The following is a 22,370-nucleotide window of genomic DNA, read 5'->3' as shown; positions in this document are numbered from 1 at the left end:
TGAGATAGCACCGAGGTCCTTGCTCAACAAGCAATTTAATCTGACGGCAATGCGCAGAGTACTGTCTACATATATGTTCGGTCAGAAAGAGAGTAACCCCCACTTATACCAAGCCCATCTTATGCAAACGGCACACCAAGACCGGACCGAAACACGACACTATGTAATGGATCTTGTCAATTCAGGCAGTGTAATGCACGAGTACGGTAAATTCTTCAGACTTCCCACAGAGAAAATTAGGACAATCCCTGCTCATTTAACTACACAAGAATTCAATGAAATGGCGAAGAGCACAATTTATCTCAAAACCAGCAACGACGGGCCTTTATTTCCACACCTATATCCAGATCAGAACAAACCTGGACCAAGCTCATTCTATGTGAGAGAGGACCTGGCTGCTAGCTTCCCCAAATTAGACGAAGAGTCTGACATGGACGAGGAGGACGTCACAGCGATATTTGAAGTTCAGGCTCATCAACAGCACATGGACGCTCTTGATGACGACAGTGATTTTGAGGCAGAAGAGATGGCACGCTATCTCGAGGACGCTGACGACAACCCTGATGACCCCGACGAAGTTTTCTCGGACTTGGACGAGATTGTCTCAATTCTCTCTGCCTCTAGGAAATCCCAGAGCGTTGTTCCGGAACGGAGGAGAGCAGAGTTTATCGCAAGCCTAAACAAATTTTCCGGCAGAATAAACTGGAAGGCTGAGGAAAAGGTTCTGCTCCTCATATTGGCCCAGGCCAAGACCACTCCTAGTAAAAACTGAAATCCAAGCTGCACTTCGGGACAAAACTGGAAAAAAACCCCACAAGAACACTGTGAACAAGATATACGACAAACTAAAGGCACTTGTTAATCGCTTAGCTGAATGAAACTTTGTTTAAACTTGAGTTCGAAAACTGGTGAGACCGGACCGTACTGCTAGTTTTTCACAAACTTCCATCGTCTTTATCTTGTTGAGTCTTTGTTGTAGATAATTTGTTTTATACTACTGTAGCTGATTTGTCTGAGCTTTGTTAATGTTTTGTTTTGTTTTTGCTACTGTGTAGCTTATTTCTCTTACTTCGTTGATTATATTACCCAGATTGTTCATTTTCGATTTCTGCATTAGAAGTGGGGTCCGTGGCCCATTATTTACATTATTGAAGGCCCATTATGTATTGGAGATGTTAGAGAGGACGTTAATTCAAATGTTGGGGCCGGTGATTGTCTTCTATTGAGATCAGAAAGAGAGATCAGTTTTTCAAATGTGGTGAATGTAAGTAGTGGGGTAGTAGTAGTAGTAGTAGTAGTAGTAGTAGTAGTAGTAGTAGTGGGGTAGCAAGAGGCTCCGTGATAAATTTTTTGGTGAAATTTTGTGTCAAGTGTCATTGCTATTAGTGAGCCCAGTTCTTTCCCTTTGCTTTGCAGAAACTTTTTTAAGTTTCTTTTTGCCTTCATACAGTGCGATAATAGTTCGGAAAGGTGAAAAACTTGTTCGGAACGATCAACAGGTAAGATAATGAGAGTTGTTTGATCATCAATGTTAGCAGCGGGGTCCTCCCTAATTGTACAACCAACGCTAGGTAGGTACCACAAATAATGATTTTAGATACCTAGTTCCTATACTAGGATGTCTTTCCAGGCCAATACAATGATATTGGTGCAAAAGTCATCCAAAATGTAAATTAGGAATCTCCTACACGAATAAGCACTAGCAGCGCGGTCTACTCACCAATCCACTTCTCGAAAAGTAGCTCTTATTTATACCTTGAAATTCAAAAAAGCCGAAAACAGATTATGAAGAACTGTTAGTGAGCTTTCATTTGCACTTTGAATCACCTTCAGAAGCCTTTGGAAAGTGCAGAAATCAGCCTACAAAAAAAAGTTAGCAGAACTGTCTGAGATAAAAACCGGTGTAGCAAAACTGTCTGCTCACCCACGAAAAGCAGGCCCACTACCAAGCCGGTAGTGGGCCTTTTTTCTTCGAAAAAGTTAAAAGTTAGGGGCTTATCTGATAGATCCGATGTCGAACTACCATCTCAGCCCGGTACTTGCTGCCTTACACCCCTAGTCTGGGCTCTGCATATAGGACGTAGTTGATCATACCGAGGAGCGGTATGATCAACTACTACCACTACTACTACTACTACTACTACTACTACTACTACTACTACTACTACTACTACTACTACTACTACTACTACTACTACTACTACTACTACTACTACTACTACTACTACTACTACTACTACTACTACTACTACTACTACTACTACTATACTACTACTACTACTACTGTTTCAACACTTTAATTCCAAATATGAAATAAAGGCACGGTTGGCAACAAATACAAACAAAACAAGAAGAGTTATTTGTTTGGTTATTCTGTGAAGTGCTGTACGACGAAATTGTTGAAGGCATTCTTTGACCCCGTTGCTGCTTTCTCCTGCAATCTGGTGAACGATACTTTGTTTCGTACACAGTCTCCTTCGATTTGACTCATCCATGTTTTCCGTTGCCCCCCAGGAGCGCGTCTAGCATGGACGTATTGATCGGACGGGTCCCAAACGAAGGCACTGCGGGCTAATCTTCCTGGTTCCATTCTCTTGATGTGTCCGTACCATTTTATCCGTTCGAGCATGATCATCGTGGATAGTTGGGGCATTCGTGATCTTGACATAATTTCTTCGTTCGTTGCTTTCTCCATATATCACACACGTAGAATTCTCCGAAGACAACCACAGTGGAAACTCTCAAGTTTTCTCTCCATTAATTTCGAAAGAGTCCAAGTCTCTGAGCTGTACAGCACGGCTGATAAAACGAGTGCTTTGTACAAATTGCACTTGAGGTGCACGCTGAGCTGCTTGCTCTTCCAGAGGTTTTGAAAGTTAGCAAACCGTTGTCTACCTTCTGCAAGTTTGCAATTGACTTCCTGCAGGTCTCCATGCTTGAGGCTGACATATGATCCGAGATACTTGAACGCTTCTATGTTTTCAAACTCGTTTCCGAGAACATCTTGTACTTTGCAGGAAAACACGCGTGTGGCAACTGCTTTAGGTTTGCCACAGTATCTCGATTGGTGAACTTTTCGGCCATTGACTGTTTTGAACTTTCTTTCACACTTGTCACAGGTAAAGCTCGCCTCTAGTTGCTCGAACTTTGACTTGTCTACGACATTCTTTGACAAACCGGCTTTGCAGAATCTTGTTTGGTGCACTTTGCGTCCGGTAACTGTACTGAATTGCCGCTGACAATTCTGACATCTTAAAGACTCTTGGTCAGCCACCACTGACCGACTCTCATTTTCTAGCGACTCTGAATCTGCTACCGCAGGTTGTTGTTGTGAAGCTACCAACGCTGGCTTAGCCACCGCTAAGCTTTTCAATCTTAGCTTCCGGCCATCTTGTGTTTCGAACCAGCCCGCTTTCTTTTTCGTTCCCAGCAGCACCTCCGTGCTGATGGTTAGTCGTGACTGGCTAGATGTCTCTGCCAGGAGTCCTAGTTTGCCTTTATGTGTTCCAGTGAGTATCTCCACGTTCTGTTGGATACTAGGCACTGCAGCAACATTTGGGTTGTCGCATTTTACGCCCATATTCTTTGTTTTGGCCACATTAATCTTCAGACCAGCGGCTTCCGCAAGGGCCTCGATTCGATGTAGGTTTTCTTGCACCTCACTGTCTGAGACCCCCACGAGAGCAACATCATCAGCAAAATCTAAGTCAACCACCAATCTCCCAATGTCTAATCCTCCATGCACCGAGTTAGCCAAAATGTAGTTGATGACAAGGCCGAATAGGATTGGGGACCACACATCACCCTGCCTAACGCCCGTTCTGACATCAAATAAGCGTCCTTTCTCACCTTCGGCTTTGACTCGACATTTGAATCCATCATAGCTGTTTCTTATGATGTTTATCACTTTTTGCGGAAGACCATAGTGTTTCATTATCTGGTACATCTGCTCACGATCGACAGAATCGAATGCCGCTCGAAAGTCTATGAAACAAAAGCTAATATCCAATTGAAACGCCATTGATTTCTCTATTATTTGACGCAGGGCAAAGAGTTGATCGGCGCATCCTCTGCTTTTTATGAAGCCGCACTGCTCTTCCCTTAAGACGCGATCCACTGAATCTTTGCATCGATTGAGAATAACGGAAGCGAACACTTTGCCTGGTACTGACAATAGAGAGATCCCTCGGTGGTTCGTACACTCTGACCTCTTTCCTTTACTCTTGTATAATGGGACAATTTCTGCTACCTTCCAGTCATCGGGCAGAACTTCCGTCGACCAACACTTATCTATGATGTCCCAGAGCCACTCGACAATACCCTTGTGTGCTTTCAACATCTCACAGGAAATGTTATCGGGTCCACTTGCCTTGCCATTTTTCAAGCTGCGGACAGCTTCAAGCACTTCTTCAAATCGAATTGGGCTCAGGTCAATCGACAAGCTTTCAACTGCTTCTTCGGGATCCAATCTCGTACTGCAACTGGATGTTGAGGGATTCAGGAGTTGACTAAAATGTTCCGTCCAGCGTTCAAGTCGTTCCTCTTTCGTCCGTAAGTTGACGCCAGTGCTTGAAACTAATTTGGTCAACTGGGGACTCCAGTTTCGGCAAATCTGCTGTGATGCCCCAAAAATCTCCTTCAAGTTGCCTCTGTCCGCAAAGCTCTGCACTTCTTGGCCTTTGCGTTCAAACCATGCCCGTTTGTCTGCACGTAGAGCTTTTCTGACTTCCTTACAGCAGTTTGTGAACTCTAACAACGCCACCGCGCTGCTGTGTTTCTTCAACTGTAGATCAGCTTGTTTCCGGATAAATTCCAGAGAATCTAGAGAAATCCAAGGTTTGTTCACTCGCTTGTCCGGAAGGAGGCATTTCACTGCTGCTTGGTTCAGGGCTTTTCGAAAATTGTCCCAAGACTGCTCTGTATTCTCGAAATCGCCGCTCTTATCAAGATGTAACTTGACCTCCTGCGTGAATAAGTCACGCGTTGTTTCATCTTGCAGCTTTGCAGAACTGATTCTGGGCGTGAAACATGGCTTTTTAGACAAAAGTTTCATAGATACTTCCGCAATGACCAGTTCATGATCGGTAATTGTGGTTTTCCCTCTTCTGGTCCTCACATTCGTCAGACATCCTCTGTATCTCTCTGCAAACAGAATGTGATCCAGCACCTTTTTTCGACAACTCGGATCGGGAGGGTTGTAGGTGTACCGATGCACTTGTCGATGCTGGAACCATGTACCACCTACGAGCAATTTGTGTGCAGTGCAAAATGATGACAACTTTTCCGGGTTTTCAATTTCTTCACCCATTCCAAACGGGCCTCTGCAGCTCATGGTGTCAATCAACTGGTGTCCAGGCTCTGCATTGAGGTCACCGATGACACAAATACGCTCCCTATGTTTGAAGCTGGAAACTAGGTCTGAAAGTTGACTCCAAAACAAATCCTTCTCTTGGAGACTAGCTTCATTCGTAGGTGCGTAGCAGACAACAACAGCTAGATTGGCTCTCCTCCGAGCCGCGAACTTGACGTAGCAAATACGTTCACTTAGAGCCACTTGTTCTACGATGCTGTTTATCAATGACTTCTTTACAGCAACGCCCACTCCTCCTTGTCTCGACTTTACACCAGACAAACACGAGTCAGACAGGTAGAGCTTGTGGTCTCCGAGATCAATTTCTTGCTCCTGCAATCTCGTCTCCTGCACTCCCAGAATATCCAACTTGTATTGCGCCAGATCCATTTTCAAAGCCTCTAAAGATCCGGCTTGGGTCAGTGTTCTGACGTTTAAAGTTGCAATTCTGAGTTGGTTCCTCGGGAGATTCTTAGCACCCCTTACCCGGGACTCGGGGCCATGGTTGAATGTACTCATTGCTTTGGTGTTTGAAGGCTGAGATACGACTAGTTGCGCCACAAACTAGAAGACCAGTGCCTCGTTAGCTCGATCATGTGAGCGGAGAGCCGCAGCACATGACCTACCCCCAGGGGACACCACGTGGAGGTGAGGTTGGATTTTGTCCCCTACTACTACTACTACTACTACTACTACTACTACTACTACTACTACTACTACTACTACTACTACTACTACTACTACTACTACTACTACTACTACTACTACTATTATTATTATTATTACTACTACTACTACTACTACTACTACTATTATTATTATTATTACTACTACTACTACTACTACTACTACTACTACTACTACTACTACTACTACTACTACTACTACTACTACTACTACTACTACTACTACTACTACTACTACTACTACTACTACTACTACTACTACTACTATTACTACTACTACTAAGTCAGCCACAAGTTTCTCCGAACTTTGAATCTTCTTTCGAAGTCATAACAATTTTTGTAGAATGCAACATCGAGTATTTTTTGTGCTTAAGTTGGAAAAGCAATTGTCTGTTAAAAATTTTCTTTGGACAAGTTTATTAATTCGTACGTACTCTTTGCTGCTAGAGCTAATAAATGGGGTCTTTCCCATTATAGCCCATCAAATTATAACCCCCATTATGGTATAATTAACATGATTGGGGGCTATAGGTTATCTGACCACTAAGCTGGGGGGAGGCTATAATGAGGAAAGACCAAATAAATGCCTTCCAGTTCGTTTCTGGAAAGTTTACATCGCAAAACAGGCCATATGGATCAAAACCACTACTACTGCTTTTTTACTTAGCACTTCAAATGAAAAATTTATATATTCGGTTATGTCACACAACCAAAGTCATGATTATTATAATGTGAAAATCAGGTTCCGCTTTTTTCGATTTTTGAGTATTTGCAAAATAGTTTTTTTACACTTCATGCGCTTGCTCCTAAGCGGTGATATTCATCTAAATCTGGGTCCTTTTTCTTACATTCGTGAATCGGACATGCTGATAGAAATAGTTACAAAAGATTGCAAAAATCTAAACATTTGTCTTTTCAATGCACGCAGTTTAAAAAAAACAAATATGACTTTTTCACTGACTTTTTGACAAACTTGACTCAAAACACTATAGTGGTCCTAACTGAATCTTGGTTAAATGAAACAGATATTTATTCAGGGAATTTTTTGAGTCCGAAACATAAATTTTATTCAAAATCGAGGTCATCAAAGACAGGAGTAAACAAGGGTGGTGGTGTTGCCATCTGGGTTCCTAGGGACATATCTTCAAAACAGCGAAATGATCTAAATGTACTCAATGAAAGCTTTTTTGAGTCCTTATGGGTAGAAATATCTGGGCTATCGGTTAGTAAAATCCTAATCAATGCTTCGTATTGTCCAAATAAAAACTTGGGAAACTATTTCATTGACGAATTATCATCAGAGACTTCCTCGGCGTACTCATTCACTGACGAAGTTTTGCTTTTTAGCGATTATAATCTCAATTATTTCAACAAAAGGGAATCCACTTTATTGGATGAATTTGCGAGCAATTCCGGCCTTACCTTGTCAAACACAGAAAAACCAACACAAGCCACCAGCCAGGGCGTAACACTAATCGATCATGGGTTTTACAGCAAAAACCAAATTCAAGATGTTTAGATTTTGTCGCCATCAGTTGAAATGAATCACTTGATTGTTTTATACTCTACCAATTTTCCTGTTGAACCGAAAAACAGGAAGCAAAGTTTTATCAGTAGAAATAAAAGAAAGTTCGATGCAAAGAAATTTAGTCTTGATCTTTCAAATCAGGACTGGAGTAACTTATATCAATGTGAAGATGGAAATAACATGTACAATGCTTTCATAAACGTTTTCAGTACTACTCTAGAGTTCCACGCCCCACTTATAAAAAGCTTTCAACCAGAAAGAAAAATTGCTGAGAGAACTTGGCTGACAAAAGAGTTGAGAGAAGAAATCGGCAAAAAACATAGACTTTTTGATATCTGGAAAAATAACCCATCGGAGCAAGTGCATACCATTTTCAAATATCAGAGAAATTTAGTTAATAGGCGTTTAAAAACAGCCCAAAACGAGTTTTGCAAACAATTTTTCAAAGAACTACTAGTAAAGAACAATGGAGTTTCATCAAAAAAAGAATTGGCAAAGAAAGGGAGTGTCTCGTTATAGACCAACTAGTCGACGGTGAAATAGAAGTAGAAAATGAACTTGATATTGCAAATTGTCTCAATAGAAGTTTTCAAAAACTAGGCTTATACAATGGACAATACGTGAGCGCTCCAAATATTTCTCGCATAGAAGTTAGGGAAAAGTTTTGTTTCAGAACATTTACACTAAAGAAACTATATGATGCCATCGATTCACTCGACCACAATAAGTCTCCGGGTTCAGGAGTTTTTAATGCTTGGGCAATCAAGGCGGCAACGCTTCCAATCGGAGCCCATTTGCAGTTTGTTTTTAACACATGCATTAGTCAAAATGTTTTCCCGGAAAATTTAGAAATTGCTTTCATTAGTCCGGTCTACAAAAAAGGGGACGTAAAAATTTGCGAGAACTATAGACCTATCTCAATTACTCCAATGTTTGCAAAACTCTTTGAGCGTTTACTTCTCAATCAGGTTAACAAATTTATACAAAATGAAAAAATTTTGAACGGTACACAGTTTGGATTTCAAACACATAAGTCTTCTACAGATGCTGTTTTACACTTAATCGAAGCATTACAAGAAAACTATGATAACTTAACAATTTCAGTTGCTGTTTTTTTTGATCTAGCTAAAGCATTTTATTCAATATCGAACAAAATTTTTCTCAAAAAAATTGAAGCTTACGGTTTTTCAGAGAGTGCAGTTGAATTTTTTGCTTCATTTCTTAAAAACAGGCAGCAGTGTATTAGGATAAATGATGTTTACTCAGAATGGTTGGAAACAAATCATGGTGCTTCACAGGGAACGGTTTTTTGGGCCACTAGTTTTTCTTCTCTATATTAATGATTTTCGAGAAAAGGTACAAGGAAACTTCGACATAATTCAATTTGCTGATGACACACGTTTCCATTTTAGCAGAAACAAGGTCAGCGAACTGAAAAATTGTGTTTCTGAAATAATGGAGAAAACAGATAATTATCTAAATCAAAACAAATTAACCATGATTACCGGTAAAACTGAACTTCTTTGCGTCTCGAAGGAACACGAAAATTTTGATCCAATAGTTTTTCGGGGACAAGAAATTAAACCTCAAAGTCACTGCAGATACTTGGGTATAATAATTGATTCTAAACTAAATTTTCATGTTCAACTCAACAAAGGCCTATCAAATATGGCCACAGCGATTAGATCCATATACCTTTTACGTTATCAGTTACCTCTGGAAGCACGATTGTTGCTATTCAAATCCCTAGTCCTTTCTCATTTAACATTCAGTGCTCTATTTTTTCAGAACTTGAATTTCTCTGCAATGCAGCGAATTAATCGACAAATCAATTGGGGTATTAAAGTTTGCTATATGAGAAAAAAGTTTGAGAGATCTGCAGATCTCTTAGTAAAATCTGACATTTTGCCTGCAGAACTTTTAATAAGCCAGATGAGTGTTTCAAAACTTAGGAATGATATTTCATTATTGAAAACACACGGCACTGAGAGTTTTTGTCTAAGTGGTAATGTCTTAGTAAGAAAAAACAACAGAACTGAACAGCTAATTCTCTTAAGGTCGAGCAGTCGATCAATACAAAAAAGAAGCATCCAAAAGTGGAATAAACTTCCGCGTGATGTCCGTTCTATCAGATCAAAATCAAAGTTTAAACGCATGTTAAAACAGCATCTGCTCCAACAATTCAGACTTGTACCGTTGGAAAGGAACGTTGGTGGCTTCAAAAGTTATTTTTACCTTAAGAAAACGGAACCTCTAATTTTGATTTTTAACATTGTACTGATTTTGTTTATATAATTTTAAACTTGTAATATTTAACCCCTTGGTTATATTTTCAATTTACTTGTTTAAAAAAAAACAGGCGATACAATTAGAAAGACAAAAAATACCCACTAGGATGTTAAAGGCCGCAGAAAACTTTGTTTAGATAAGTATTTTGAACAGCCACCCAGGCTAGGCGCATTAAAGCTGTATGCCCACTAAGCTCTGTGTGAGACAGAAAAGATCCATTTTTCCGTTTGTTACTCCCCCAGCTTAGTGAGTGCAGATTATTTGCAACACCCAACGCAAACAACCTAAATAATGATTTGCTGTAATGACTTGAATTTTGCAACGGGGGCGTAAAAAGCACTGGGGCCTCAATTTCGGAAAAGATCCAATTTGTCGATATAATTTGCGATTAAACTCTAGGTTGTGATTTCAGAGGTACTAAACGTGTAACTGAGATTGATAATTTGTGTTGTGCTGTAGGGAACAATAGACACCTAAATAACGTAGTACTATTTCAATCTTTCAACGCGGCTCCTTTGCTGTAAGTTTAAATTAAAATGCGTGTTTTCGGTAAATTTACATACGCTGCTGTAACTTTTCATAGTGTTGGCTCACTGTTCCGTCCATTGTGTGGATCGTCATCTCCCATTTTTTACTTGAATTTGACAAGAAAGAAAATAGAATGATGAAAAACATTTCAGATGTCAATGTATTGTTCCGCATGTAAGCAGCTAGTGTAAACTGGGAATTTACAGGCGAATAATTAGCCAACCGTTTACCTAAAATATAATTACGGATTGAATGATCTGCATGTTATGGGTGTTGTATCGATATGTGTGCGATGCGTGTCCTACTTTTGGAATCTACTCTCCTACATTCTGAAGAGAAGCTCTAAAAAGGTATATGATCAGCAAAACTCTGGTGTAGATTTTGTCTCGTATGTCTTCGGTTAACTATATTTGAAGGGCGAAATTGGTATCGTAAGATTTTATAAATTACGGTGCCAATACGTCAATTGTATCTTATCTTCGCGTTATCTTTCAACACATCTTCGCGTAATCTACAAAAATGAGTTAATGCCTTCAGATATAGGAAGCCATCGCGGAAGCAAAACTTTGATAACTGAACTTTGTAAACTTTAGGGAAGTTAACCTCAGAATCTTTTCTGGAAGCCTTGCCTACTACTACTGCTATTTGCTGGCAATCTACCAGCTGTTTTTTCCATTGCATCGCCGACGTTTTTTGAATCCAAAATTTTTAAAAATATTCAGCAGGACGTTGGCTTGGTAATCAGAAGCTATCTAAAATTGTTAAGTCATGTGGCTGAAAGATTGCAAAAAGTGTATCGCTTTTTTAGTTTAAAGAGCACTATTTGTTTAAGCACTTCCGCAAAGATCAAGCTTAGCTTGCATGAATTGATGATTTTTACTGTTTCGACGTGTGCTTCTTGTATGTGCAACCGACTTGTCTTGCCTTAGGAATGCTCAAACAGGTGTTTTGTTTGCATATTTGTCATATACAAACTCTGAATTCAGATTTGATATTAATATACTTTTCTATTGGGTGAAAATTATATACTTAGAAATGGATTGTGGTTGGTTTATAAGATTGACTTACTAAAGTAATTGCAGAACAAGTTGCATGAAAGAGTTGGAAGGGATAGAGTAATAAAGTTTCAAAGAACTGTTATTAAATTGAGAGAATTAGAGGGAATGTGCTCAAAACCTGCATCTAAAATAGATAGAAAAGAAATTTATAGTGTTAGAAGATGGTGACAGGAAAAGAGCAGAAAGATAATATACATTAAGGAATTCAAAAGTTGATTATTTGTTTCGAAAGAAGGCATAGCTTTATTTTATTTTCTTTTCAAAAAATATTTTAAACTGAGCGTGAGGCGAAAAAGGCTTAGAATTCGAATTGGCGACAATGAAGGTCTATTAAACAGCTACATAATCAATTATACCTCAACAAACTTGCATTTAATTTATTCAATTGACAATCGTAAATGCTTCTATCTTACAGATAATGCCTTCCCGGATTTTATTTCAGTTTTATCGGGACTGGATTTAGCCAACATAATAATTCATTTAAATCCTCAAATGTGCTTCAAACTTGATTAATTAATTTACTTGAATAATCAATTTTCTACAATTTATATTGTTTTCTTTATAGTCTACACATTTTTCGATATCAAAATCTTAAAATTATCCTTACATTGACCCATGTCAGAACTTTTAGCGAAAGCTTTGTCGTTTGAAATTAAATAATTACAATCCTCGTAAATTGGCAGATGTTGCAGCAGCTGCAAATGCTATTGCAACAGCGATTAGAGGACTTGCTCCACCTCCAGCAGCAGCGCCAAAGCGTCAGCTTGACCCCTTTTCAGGGCAGCTGTTACAGAAGACTTCCAGAGCGTCAGCTTGACCCTATACAGGAGAGCTTTTACAGAGTATTCCGCGAGCAACTGGAATCTTTCATTAGCCTTACCCAAGTACTAAACGCCCAACAAGTTGGATTTTTAAAACTTCATTTGCAAGGCGGTGCTCTAAACTATTTTCTGGAATTACCAACTGCCAGCAAAAACAAACTTAATATTGTGGTACTATCACTAGAAAAGCGGTATTTGAGCGCAAACAGAGTAGAGCTTTATAAATCAAAGTTTCAAGAACGAAAGTTTAATCAAAAGAGACGCTTGAAGATTTGTGACAGTCTCCACAAGACTTGCTAATATAGCATTTGCAGACTCTGGAGGAAACGACTATTCAGCAGAACGAACAAGGCGAATACGGGACGCATTCATTTTAGGAATGCCTACGCATATAAGATTGACGCTTTTGGTGCAATCGGAAACAACAACTGTAAATTACCTATGTGCATCAGTCTCAAAAAGGCTGACATTAAAAAGCATCTTGCCTGATGAAGACGCCCAAGCCACAGGATTCAATTTTATTACTGACAATAGCTCAAATAGCCTTGCAAAAGCATTGAACAATATCGCGGCTGCTAACAAAAATTTGGCGTCTAGTCAAAGAAACCTCGGCAGACAAATGAATAAAATGCAAATCCCGGCCGACCGGTGAAACAGTAGAGGCTTTGGTAAAGGTAACTTTCGAGGCCGACGACAAATTCAATTCAAACCGCGGAATAAAAAGACCCCCGAACCACCAAGTCTACCAAGACAACAATTCGGTCATTTTGGCAGTGGTTTCTATAACCAACGCAGCCGTGGTCACAGGTATAGTCCGGTTATTTGTAGAAACTGTGGTCAACCAGGCCACATACAGAGTCAGTGTTGGTTCAAACCGGTACCACAGCGAGGGTCACATGTGCCGTTCGCTACAATCTGAAAAAATAATAGTTGAACAGCAGCCTTTTCTTACAGCAGTTATAAATCAGTGCCGGTAATGGGTACAAATCTTTTCTATTTACCATAACAATTTCAAAGATATTGCTTTAAAATTTTGATTGACACTGGGGCATTCTCAAGTGCACTATTAAAAACTATACAACAGAAAATTACACTAAATAAACAAGCATGTGTCACTAAATTACCGAACAATTTTCCTGAACAAGTATGTGGCTGATGGCAAAGAAGTCAGTGTACTAAGAAAAGTACTTATCGAACTAAACGTTGGATTGAATACTTATAGCGAAGAGTTTCTCGTTCTTGATCAAATGGGTACTGCAATTCTTGGTAACTCCTTCTTTATCAAAAATCAAATTGTTATTGGTACGTCAAAGAAACTAATACATTTTCCAGATGTTACCTTGAGTCTCAATTCCATAGTTCACCAAGAAAAATCAAGACAGCAGGCACTTATAACAGTAAGTAAAACAACAATGAAGCCAAATTATCAAGATATTGTCGAATTCTTGATTCTCAAACCAGACACCGCATTTAACAATGCCATTGGAATAATTGAGCCGTCTTCTTTATTCGAGAAAAATTCAAGCCTATGTGTCGCTTCTTCAATAAACAATTGAACCATCAATCATATCGTCAATTACAGAAAACGAAATCTTCTGTGAAAACAAAAACAAATTCAAATACTAGAGCATGGATACCTACAGATAGCTTTTGGTTCCCGAAACCTGAGAACTGTCATGACAGTTCGAAGCTTACAAAGGTTTGGAAAATAATTTACGACACTCTATTGAAGTTACAACAGGATGAAAAATTGGATCCGAGAGGAGATAAAGAAAATGGAGCTAAGTTTTTTTCCAAATTTGATTGGACTGCCTCGATATTTTCGCATGAACAAAAGAAACATGCGAAATTGTTAGTCAAATACCATAAAATATCTGCTAGACACATATTAGAGCTTTGAAAAAACACGAATTGTCCAGTTAAACTGACACCGGAGCACAATAGACCAATCTACTCACCAAGCCCTGCAACACCAATACATCTCAGAGACGAACTGATTGTAGAGTTAGCTCTTATGCAGTACTACGATATTATTTCTACTCTACATTTCTCGCGTTACTCGTCTCCAGTATTTGCACAAAGAAAGTCCTCGGGAAAACTCAGAATTTTAATTGACCTCAGACGTGTATTCAATTTGTTGTTCCCTTTCCAAGATTGAATGTCTCGTTGGAAGATCAATTCAGGAAACGTTCGTTACTTTGAAAAGTCCTTGGACTATTCATTTGGTTGCCAACTTGATCACATGATGACATATGAAACCAGTTTAAACTTTGATTATCTTCTTCATCACACGGAAAACGAATTCAAATCAGTTCAACTCGACATGTTAAACATGGAAACTGAGATTCGGAGCAGAAGAGCAAACAACAAAGCAGACTGAACGGACAAAAAGAGGCGCCGGCCTAATTGCTTTCAGAGGATTTTTAGCAGTTACTGAAGGAGCAGGAATAGCGTGCTTTCTCGGCAGCATTTTTGGAGCCTGCGGAGGGTCCCGTCGAGGTCGTGAAAACATCGACTTGGCTTTATCGCAGATTGAGTTAAACAACTACCGTTGGGGCAAAGTCAACTCAAAAATGTATCTCCTCGCTGACAAATTTGAAGATTTAAATTCAGTGCAAAAGAGAATTATTGAGACGCAGAAAAATCACTCAATGGTGTTGATGCGAGCATTGGATATTATCCAAATTAATTCAGGATTGTTGATGGCATGCTCTCAACTATTCCATGCAAGGGAACAAATGCCTCAAGTACAGGCGAGTCTTCTGGGATCGTTTTCAGCTTTGTTAAATGAACTAAAAATGTACCGTGTTGCAATCTACAGTTATGAGCTAACCATCTTAAACTCAGTGATGAATATGATAAACAAATTGATACCTAATGGTGAAGCAGACGGTCACGCATCACAATACGTCATTGAATCTGATTTTATAGCAGGTCCTTCTACTCAAAAAATTGCGTTACTTTCACAAGACGAAATCAATAGATATGTCGGATCGAGTAGTTTCGTGTGTATAAATGGTTTCTCTCTAGAGACAGCTCGAGATACAGGTCTCGGATCGCTTTTGGTTTACAATCACCTAACTGCTCTGCAAAAGTGTGAAATCAAAACCTTAAAGCTTCCACTGAAAGAAAAAGCTAGAAATTTGGGAAGTGGATAATAACATCAGCATAATCGAACTTCAAATTGTATATAAGCCTAATAATAAACCATGATCCATTGAAAAGAACACCTTTACCAGGATGCCAAGTCTGCATCATTGAAGTTCAATGGGGAACAAAGCTGGAAACCACATTTTTAGAAATCAGAGCCAAAATTCAGGGCCATTTTTAGAAATCAGAGGTTTTCAGGCCAAAATACAACGCTTCAAAAACTGGATATTAAACTAACTCACCCTTTGAAACATCTTCTATCAAAAGTTCCGACAATTGACAACCTGCCTCATTTTCCAACCATTGCTCAAGCGAGACAACAGTTCATTGAGGAAATACGAATCCAAATGTCAGAAATTCCTCACCACCAAAGACCATCATTGAATAGATTAGATGAAATCGCCCAACCAATTTTAATGGATATGCAGAGTGTTCGACCTAGTTTAAAGAATCGTTTCACGCAAAGTGACACCTGGAAAATGTCTGTCATAATTGGCACAATATCTTTTGTCTCAATGATATTACACGCTCTCATAAACTACGTCTGTCAAAAGTATAGTCGACGGTATTCAAGAATGCGAAAATTTTTGGTGGGCTCATTCGGATTTCATCCACGACAAATACTAGTGGTAACAGAAGATGAAAGGCTGACACTTATGCTACAACCTGGAAACCGACATACAGCTGAGAACATTGTAATCACGGACAAACAATTGTCAAAGCTTCTTGGACCTACTGTACCACAACGAGAGGAAGTCCAAGTAATGCAACGATCTTACGACGTTGACCTATTTTGGCTGCACTTGGCCAATAATCTTAAATCAGCTTAAGAAAAACAAAAATACATTAATATAATTTATATAGCTTACATGAGGTAAAGGTTGCTGCAAGGCGCTTTCTAATTTTAACCTAAAGGTCGCATGAAAATATTAGAGGCGCAGTTTTATTTTTGGGAGGCACATTGTTCTTTCAAAGAAACATTTTGTTAAATTGTTCTTCTAAAAGAGTCGCATTGTTCTTTCTATAGAGGCGCAGTGTCATATACAAACTCTTAATCCAGATTTGATATGTAGTATACTTTTCTATTGGGTAAGAATTATATAATTAGAAATGGATTGTGATTGGTTTATTAGATTGACTTACTTAAGTAGTTGAAGAAGAAGTTGCATGAAAGAGTTGGAAACGATAGAGGAAAAGGATAAAGTTGCAAAGAGTTGTTTTTAAGTTGAGAGAGTTAGAGGGAATCTGCTCAGAACCTGCTTCTGAAATAGATAGGAAAGAATTAATAGTGTTAGAAGAATATTTGTAGGCGTATTCGGACATCTGAGACGAGATATTTCTCATTTCTTAAGTAAGTCGTACTTAAATTTTTCAAGTCTATACGATTACATTTTTTTCAGGAATAATTTATTTTTAGCAGGTGAAAGTGAGCTTCTAGAGGCACCAGTCAAATGAGCACCAGTTATTTTTAGCAGGTGAAAGTGAGCTTCTAGAGGCAGGTGTTTAGGTAAGGTTCCCGAACTTTTTCTTTCGTGCAGCTGAAATCCTGCACTGAGACAATTTTATAGCCAATTTCGGTCAATGAAATGAAGTAGCGGTAAGAAATAATTTCAACCAGATTTTCAGATTTTATTAATATGAATTCTTTTCATTTTGTTCTTGCGTTAACTGTATGTTTATAAGAAAAATCTACTGACGTAGATGATTTAGGGTCATCAAATACTAGCACCGATATGTTAATTTAAATATCACTGGTATGCTTATTTGTTTGGAACAGTAAAGGCGCATCTTTTTTCGATTAATTGTTTTTCTTTTGAGCATACGAGGGTTAAAAAGGGTTGCGCGATTATCATTTTGCTTTTCTATTTGGCTGATTTGAGCGCAAAATGATAAAGATGGTTAAATTTTTCGCAGTTGTTGCTTCTGATAACATTCGTGGTGATATTTACTTTCAAAATATTGTAATTCAAAATTTGTAATTCAATATTTGTATATTTACTTTCAAAATACTCCTAAATCTTTATTCCAAAATACTCCTTGGAACTCGCTTCACAAAAGGGCGCTACTAGATGGCTAAATGCCTTGCCACTCAAAAAGCACAATTTCTGTCTAACGGAGTTTGGATATCGAGATGGACTGGACTTATGATATGCCCGCGGGTTAACGAAAACGCCAGGTACATGTCCATGTAGTGAAAAGATCAACATCATGCATGCCCTCCACAGTGCAAAAAGTTTGTGCACTCACATTCGCCATTAAGGAATGCGAGACACGTTTGCGAGTTTGATGAACGAGAATTGTTATGATGTCCAAATAGAGCCAAAGCTTCAGTCGCTTCAAGGAGAATCCTTTCCGCACAAAACTTCAAGATTTGATGACGACGTTCGACTGGACATCAATGCGAATGGACTCTGGGAAACTCGATTCGATAGGAATTTTTCAATGTCTAAGTTTTCAACCCCCTCTCATCGTCATGCCCGAAAACCATCAAAGATGCCTACTCATATCACGAACAGCTTAAAGAACTAAAATATGAGACCCGCGTTAGCGAAGTTGAAAACAGATCTTTCAATCCTCTAGTTTCTGCCTGCACTGGTGGTGCTGGCCCGTCAGCCACCAAGATCATAAAAAAGTTAGCCGAAAAAAATCGACAAGGAAAACGAACGATTCTCAGTCACCTTCAACTTAATCCGAGCAAGTTAAGTTTCGCACTCCTGCGAAGCTGTCTTTTATGTCTCAGGGGATATAGAGCCCTCAAGAAGTCATACACACCAGACGATTTTTCTATGTCTGCAATTGTTGAAGAAGGAAGGCGGCACGGTTCATAATTCACTCGCCTCTAATTCTGTTTTCTGATTACACTTGACTACCTCCTATTTGTCTAAATAATTTTACTGGACAATGCTAAAAGCAGCTATTTGATCCAGCTTAGGTCAATGACCTTTGTTTTAAATCCATTGTGTTTACCGTCTGTTTAACGGATGTTCTGAGCTTGTTTTAGCGGTAAATTTACATACGCTGCTATAATTGCCGAAATTAATCTCAGCTGCCAGTCGTTGTAGCATTTATCTGAAAATTTTGAAATTTTTGAAATCAGAGACAGAAGCGTTATTTGATTTCCGGGATCATTACTAATGCAATTATTTCCCTAACAAATAGCTCAAGTGCCTTAATGAAATAACTCGCGCCATAGGCTGGTTACACACTTGTCAAAATGTTGTAAATAAAATTGATATTGCCATTTTTGGAATCTAGGTATTTGTATCCCCCAGAAAACGGCCAGTCTAAGAAATACACAAAACACAGGGTAATTAAGAACATGTTTTAGATATACAAGAGACTCTGCTCACCGAATCGTTCTAAATTTCTCAATAGGGGCTATTTTAGGAGTCTGTAATAGCAAGTAATGTAATTTGGTTTTGAGTTTAGTCACTTGTCTGACTTGTAGGGATCAAAAAATGGTCATTTACTTGCCCTCTGATGACTTCCCTTCAGTTATTAGAGGTCCGATTGTGAAGAGAAGATAAAATGCCATTATAAATGGTTAGAAGATGTATTTTAATACTTAATCTCCTTTGATGTATTTTGTTGGATTAATGCACTTTGATTCGGAATCGGCCGGACTTTGTTTACTCTTTGATTAAAAAACGGACCAATAAATTGCCTAAAATGAGATATTCAATTTTTTCATAAGTGTAATGTTGATCTCATATAACATTGTGCAATACTTAAGCTTGTAGAACCCAGTCATTGTATTGAACTGCCGTGATAAATGAAGTTTTATGTATTTCGGCATCAAATGATCATTCGCTGTTTTCCAGGCAATCCAGTATCAACCAGTGAGCTACTTCAATGTGCCTCTATCCTCAATATCGCGGCACAGACTCAGTGAGTACTTATCTTCACTACCTATTTTCATATAATAGTTTGTAGACTGTATTTGAAAGTAGAGGATATGTAACAAGTGACTTCGAAATATTGTAATCATCATTTGTTCCAATCTAATGACTGTTTTGTGGCAATGGGAACTATGTGCCAGCCAGACTTGAACCTTGTTTAGCCAATTTTAAGTCAACTGGTAGCTTCTGCTCACTCAACAAATTTGACATAACTAGGAAGTTTTTTTTAATTATGAAGCAAAAAGTTTTTGGTCCGCTTAGTGTGGTTGTTTCTTCAGTTCTTCAACTTAATGTGCGAACGTAACCGGAGGTTCTACGCTGTGAGTAACAGGCAAAAGGTCCAGAGCGTCATTTCTCTTAGAGAATGTGGAAACGTGTCTTTTTTTACTGCTCAGAGAAATTTGTTCTACTGGTTTTTACTCAGTTATGGTAATCTAACCGTTTTTAGTTGACTTGAAGATACATGTTAAGATCGTGGAATGGACTCATCTACCCAGCAGGCTGTAATTGCACTCTATTTTTGCTTTTTCATCGGTGAAGTGTCTGTGAAACCGGATGTAAAAGTCAATGTCGCTCGTGAAAACAAGTGTTAAGGCCAGTCTGCTGACCAGAAATCAAAAGCAGATACGAATGGGAAAAAAGCGAGTGGTTTTAATCATGAGTAATCTGAGAGAAAGCGAGAAAATTTTTGACGAGAAAAAATTGCTGTTCACCTACGGAAATTTCACTGCAATATTTTAGTTTAAACTCAAATTCTTTTAGTCAACAAGTAATTTCGTCACGTGTCAACAAATAATTGTACGTTAGGAGCACTTTGGACCGTTTTTTGCATTTATTATACCTTTCAATAATGTTTGGGGTCATTTTGCCGTTGCGTGTTGGTGGTTTTTGAAATCTCCTAGTTTTCGATGTCTACTGGAAGTTTTTTGGGCTGAAATTAATTTTCTTTTTGTCTTTAATTGTTCTCGATTAAAGTTTGTAGCATTCATCAAAAACGAAAAACGTGTGCCTTTTTAATGTAAAATTTTTGCCTGGCAGTTTTGTTTGAGAATATCTTCCGCTCGCTTCAGCGATTTAACTTCTCGAATGACGTTCATGCTTGGTTTCGCGCAAATAAAAGTTCTTCTAAACGCCCCGCCGCCAATTGGTGTTTACACTGATCCCGGTATGTTCTCTTTAAAAAACAGGAGTAGGTATATCTACGAAATCTAACTAACCTCTCATTCCACCGCCTCCACTCTCTCCACCATCCCGTCTCCCGCACTCCACCCGTAACCCCACTCGCTGGATCGATCATTGAAGCCCCCTCAATTAACCCAACAATGCAGCCCATTTTTCTATTCCCTCCTCCTCTGGGTTAAGCTTAAGCTAGCCTCCTTTAGACGCTATTAACTATTGGGCAAGGCCAACCGCATGGCAGACGTTAGGAGAGCAATTGGCATGAAATAATGTTGAATTTGTCTATCATGCGTTGAGTCATTGATTGAGCAGACGTAGCATCACGAGGTCTTTTGAGAAAAATTGTTTTGGAGTGGCAACCAACTCATAAAGAATTCAGATTTTGCTTTTTAAGTGCTCTCCAACGAAGTTTGCTACAGCGCTGCTGAGGAAACATAAAATCAATGTGTACAGGGCAGTTTATGGCACGTTAATAATTTTTAATTCATTGTCTTCCCTCCGCTGTTTTTGAGTTCAACTAATTGATAAAGTAAATGGATGTGTTAATTTAGTGCTTGACTGAGGTCTAAGTCCAGTTTTACATGGATTCGGATACGATGTCTATTTTCCTCATATTTTCAACTTTTTGCATGCGATTTTTTTTTACTTCTATGGGTTGATTATATTCTTCGATCAATCTGCATTTAAACAATCGTTTATTAGCAGAGAACCTAAAATGAGCGGAGGCAATGTCAAAAGAGAATCAGAGAGGGAAACTGATCCATTTATCCTGTCATTAACAGGGAGGATTAAAACTTAACTACCAAATCCAATCAAATTTGGTATTTTTCCTTTTCGTGAAGAAAAGTTTCAACTTTTTTTGCCAATGCTTGTTTCAATCCCAACCTGTATCATGGGAACTAATCGCAGTGATTTTGCTATCTTTCTTTATGGGACTCGAATAGTATGGTGGCGTTCTAAGTACTATTTAACTAGAGTTGCTATTATGTTTACGGCTGCTAAGTCTGTCATAATAAACCTCGGTCATAAAGTCCTCCCCTCACCCCCTCCCAATTGATGTTGGAACAAGATGACGATACCAACTATGATCAAGACGTGGAGACAATCGTTAATTTAATAGAGGTGCTGTCTTGTGTTTGTAATTCATCAATTTAGTTTCTTATCCTTCGCATCTAGATACTTAGCCAGTAGGTGACTGTAGTTTTATAAGTTTTTCCATTGTAGATGTGGTAAGTCGCAAATTCCTGGTGCTAGACCTTGACGAGACACTAATTCACTCACACCACGATGGTCTACCTGGTCCACAAGTGCAATCAACAGCAGGTGCAGTTCACTCTGCGCTCACTGGCAGAGTTGCCCCGGGTGACGGACAGCCTCCCGACTTTGTATTGAGAGTAGTGATTGACCAACAGCCAGTCAGATTCTCAGTTCACAAACGCCCTCATGTCGACTACTTCTTGTCGGTGGTTAGTTACTTTACAATTCTGCATAGCCCTCAAAAAAGTAAAATTAGTGTCATTAAGAGCCGCGAACGATAGCTGAGGCTATTATTGTCCTTCTCTTGGTTTTTTACAATTCAAAGAATTTGAATTGTATTGGGGCGCTGTCTTTTTTTTTAAGATCTGTTCACACATTTTCATGATTTTTGAAGTCAAATTGGAGTAGTGATTTTGGTCACGCCGAAACAGGAAGTGGAGCGAAAAAGCGAGTGGTTTTGCGGCGTGAATTTTTTTCGCTCCAAATTTAAAGTAGAGTGAGAAAACGGTGTTTGAACAAAATTTCGATTTCTCGCTAGTGGTTTTTTGTTCACATGCGGCAATTTCACTTTGATATTTACTGTTTTTTCGATTTTTCGGATCGGTTTTTTTTCTAAATGGTTTTC

General features: G+C 38.8%; 1 protein-coding gene across 1 annotated transcript in view; it reads left to right on the top strand.

Annotated features, from left to right (window-relative positions):
* Positions 1-10,537: 10,537 nt before the first annotated feature.
* The window catches only part of LOC142345404 (CTD nuclear envelope phosphatase 1A-like), a 31,114-nt gene continuing 19,281 nt past the window's right edge, over positions 10,538-22,370 (top strand). Inside the window, exons 1-3 of the mRNA XM_075397451.1 lie at positions 10,538-10,731; positions 19,232-19,298; positions 21,713-21,954. Coding sequence (XP_075253566.1) covers positions 10,648-10,731; positions 19,232-19,298; positions 21,713-21,954 — 393 coding nt within the window. The 5' untranslated portion in view covers positions 10,538-10,647. The remainder of the gene's footprint in view (positions 10,732-19,231; positions 19,299-21,712; positions 21,955-22,370) is intronic.

This window comes from Convolutriloba macropyga, chromosome 9 (genome assembly GCF_964194025.1).
Source record: "Convolutriloba macropyga chromosome 9, txConMacr16.3, whole genome shotgun sequence".
NCBI classification, from domain to species: Eukaryota; Metazoa; Xenacoelomorpha; order Acoela; family Convolutidae; genus Convolutriloba; species Convolutriloba macropyga.
This window is presented reverse-complemented; position numbering and strand designations above follow the sequence as displayed.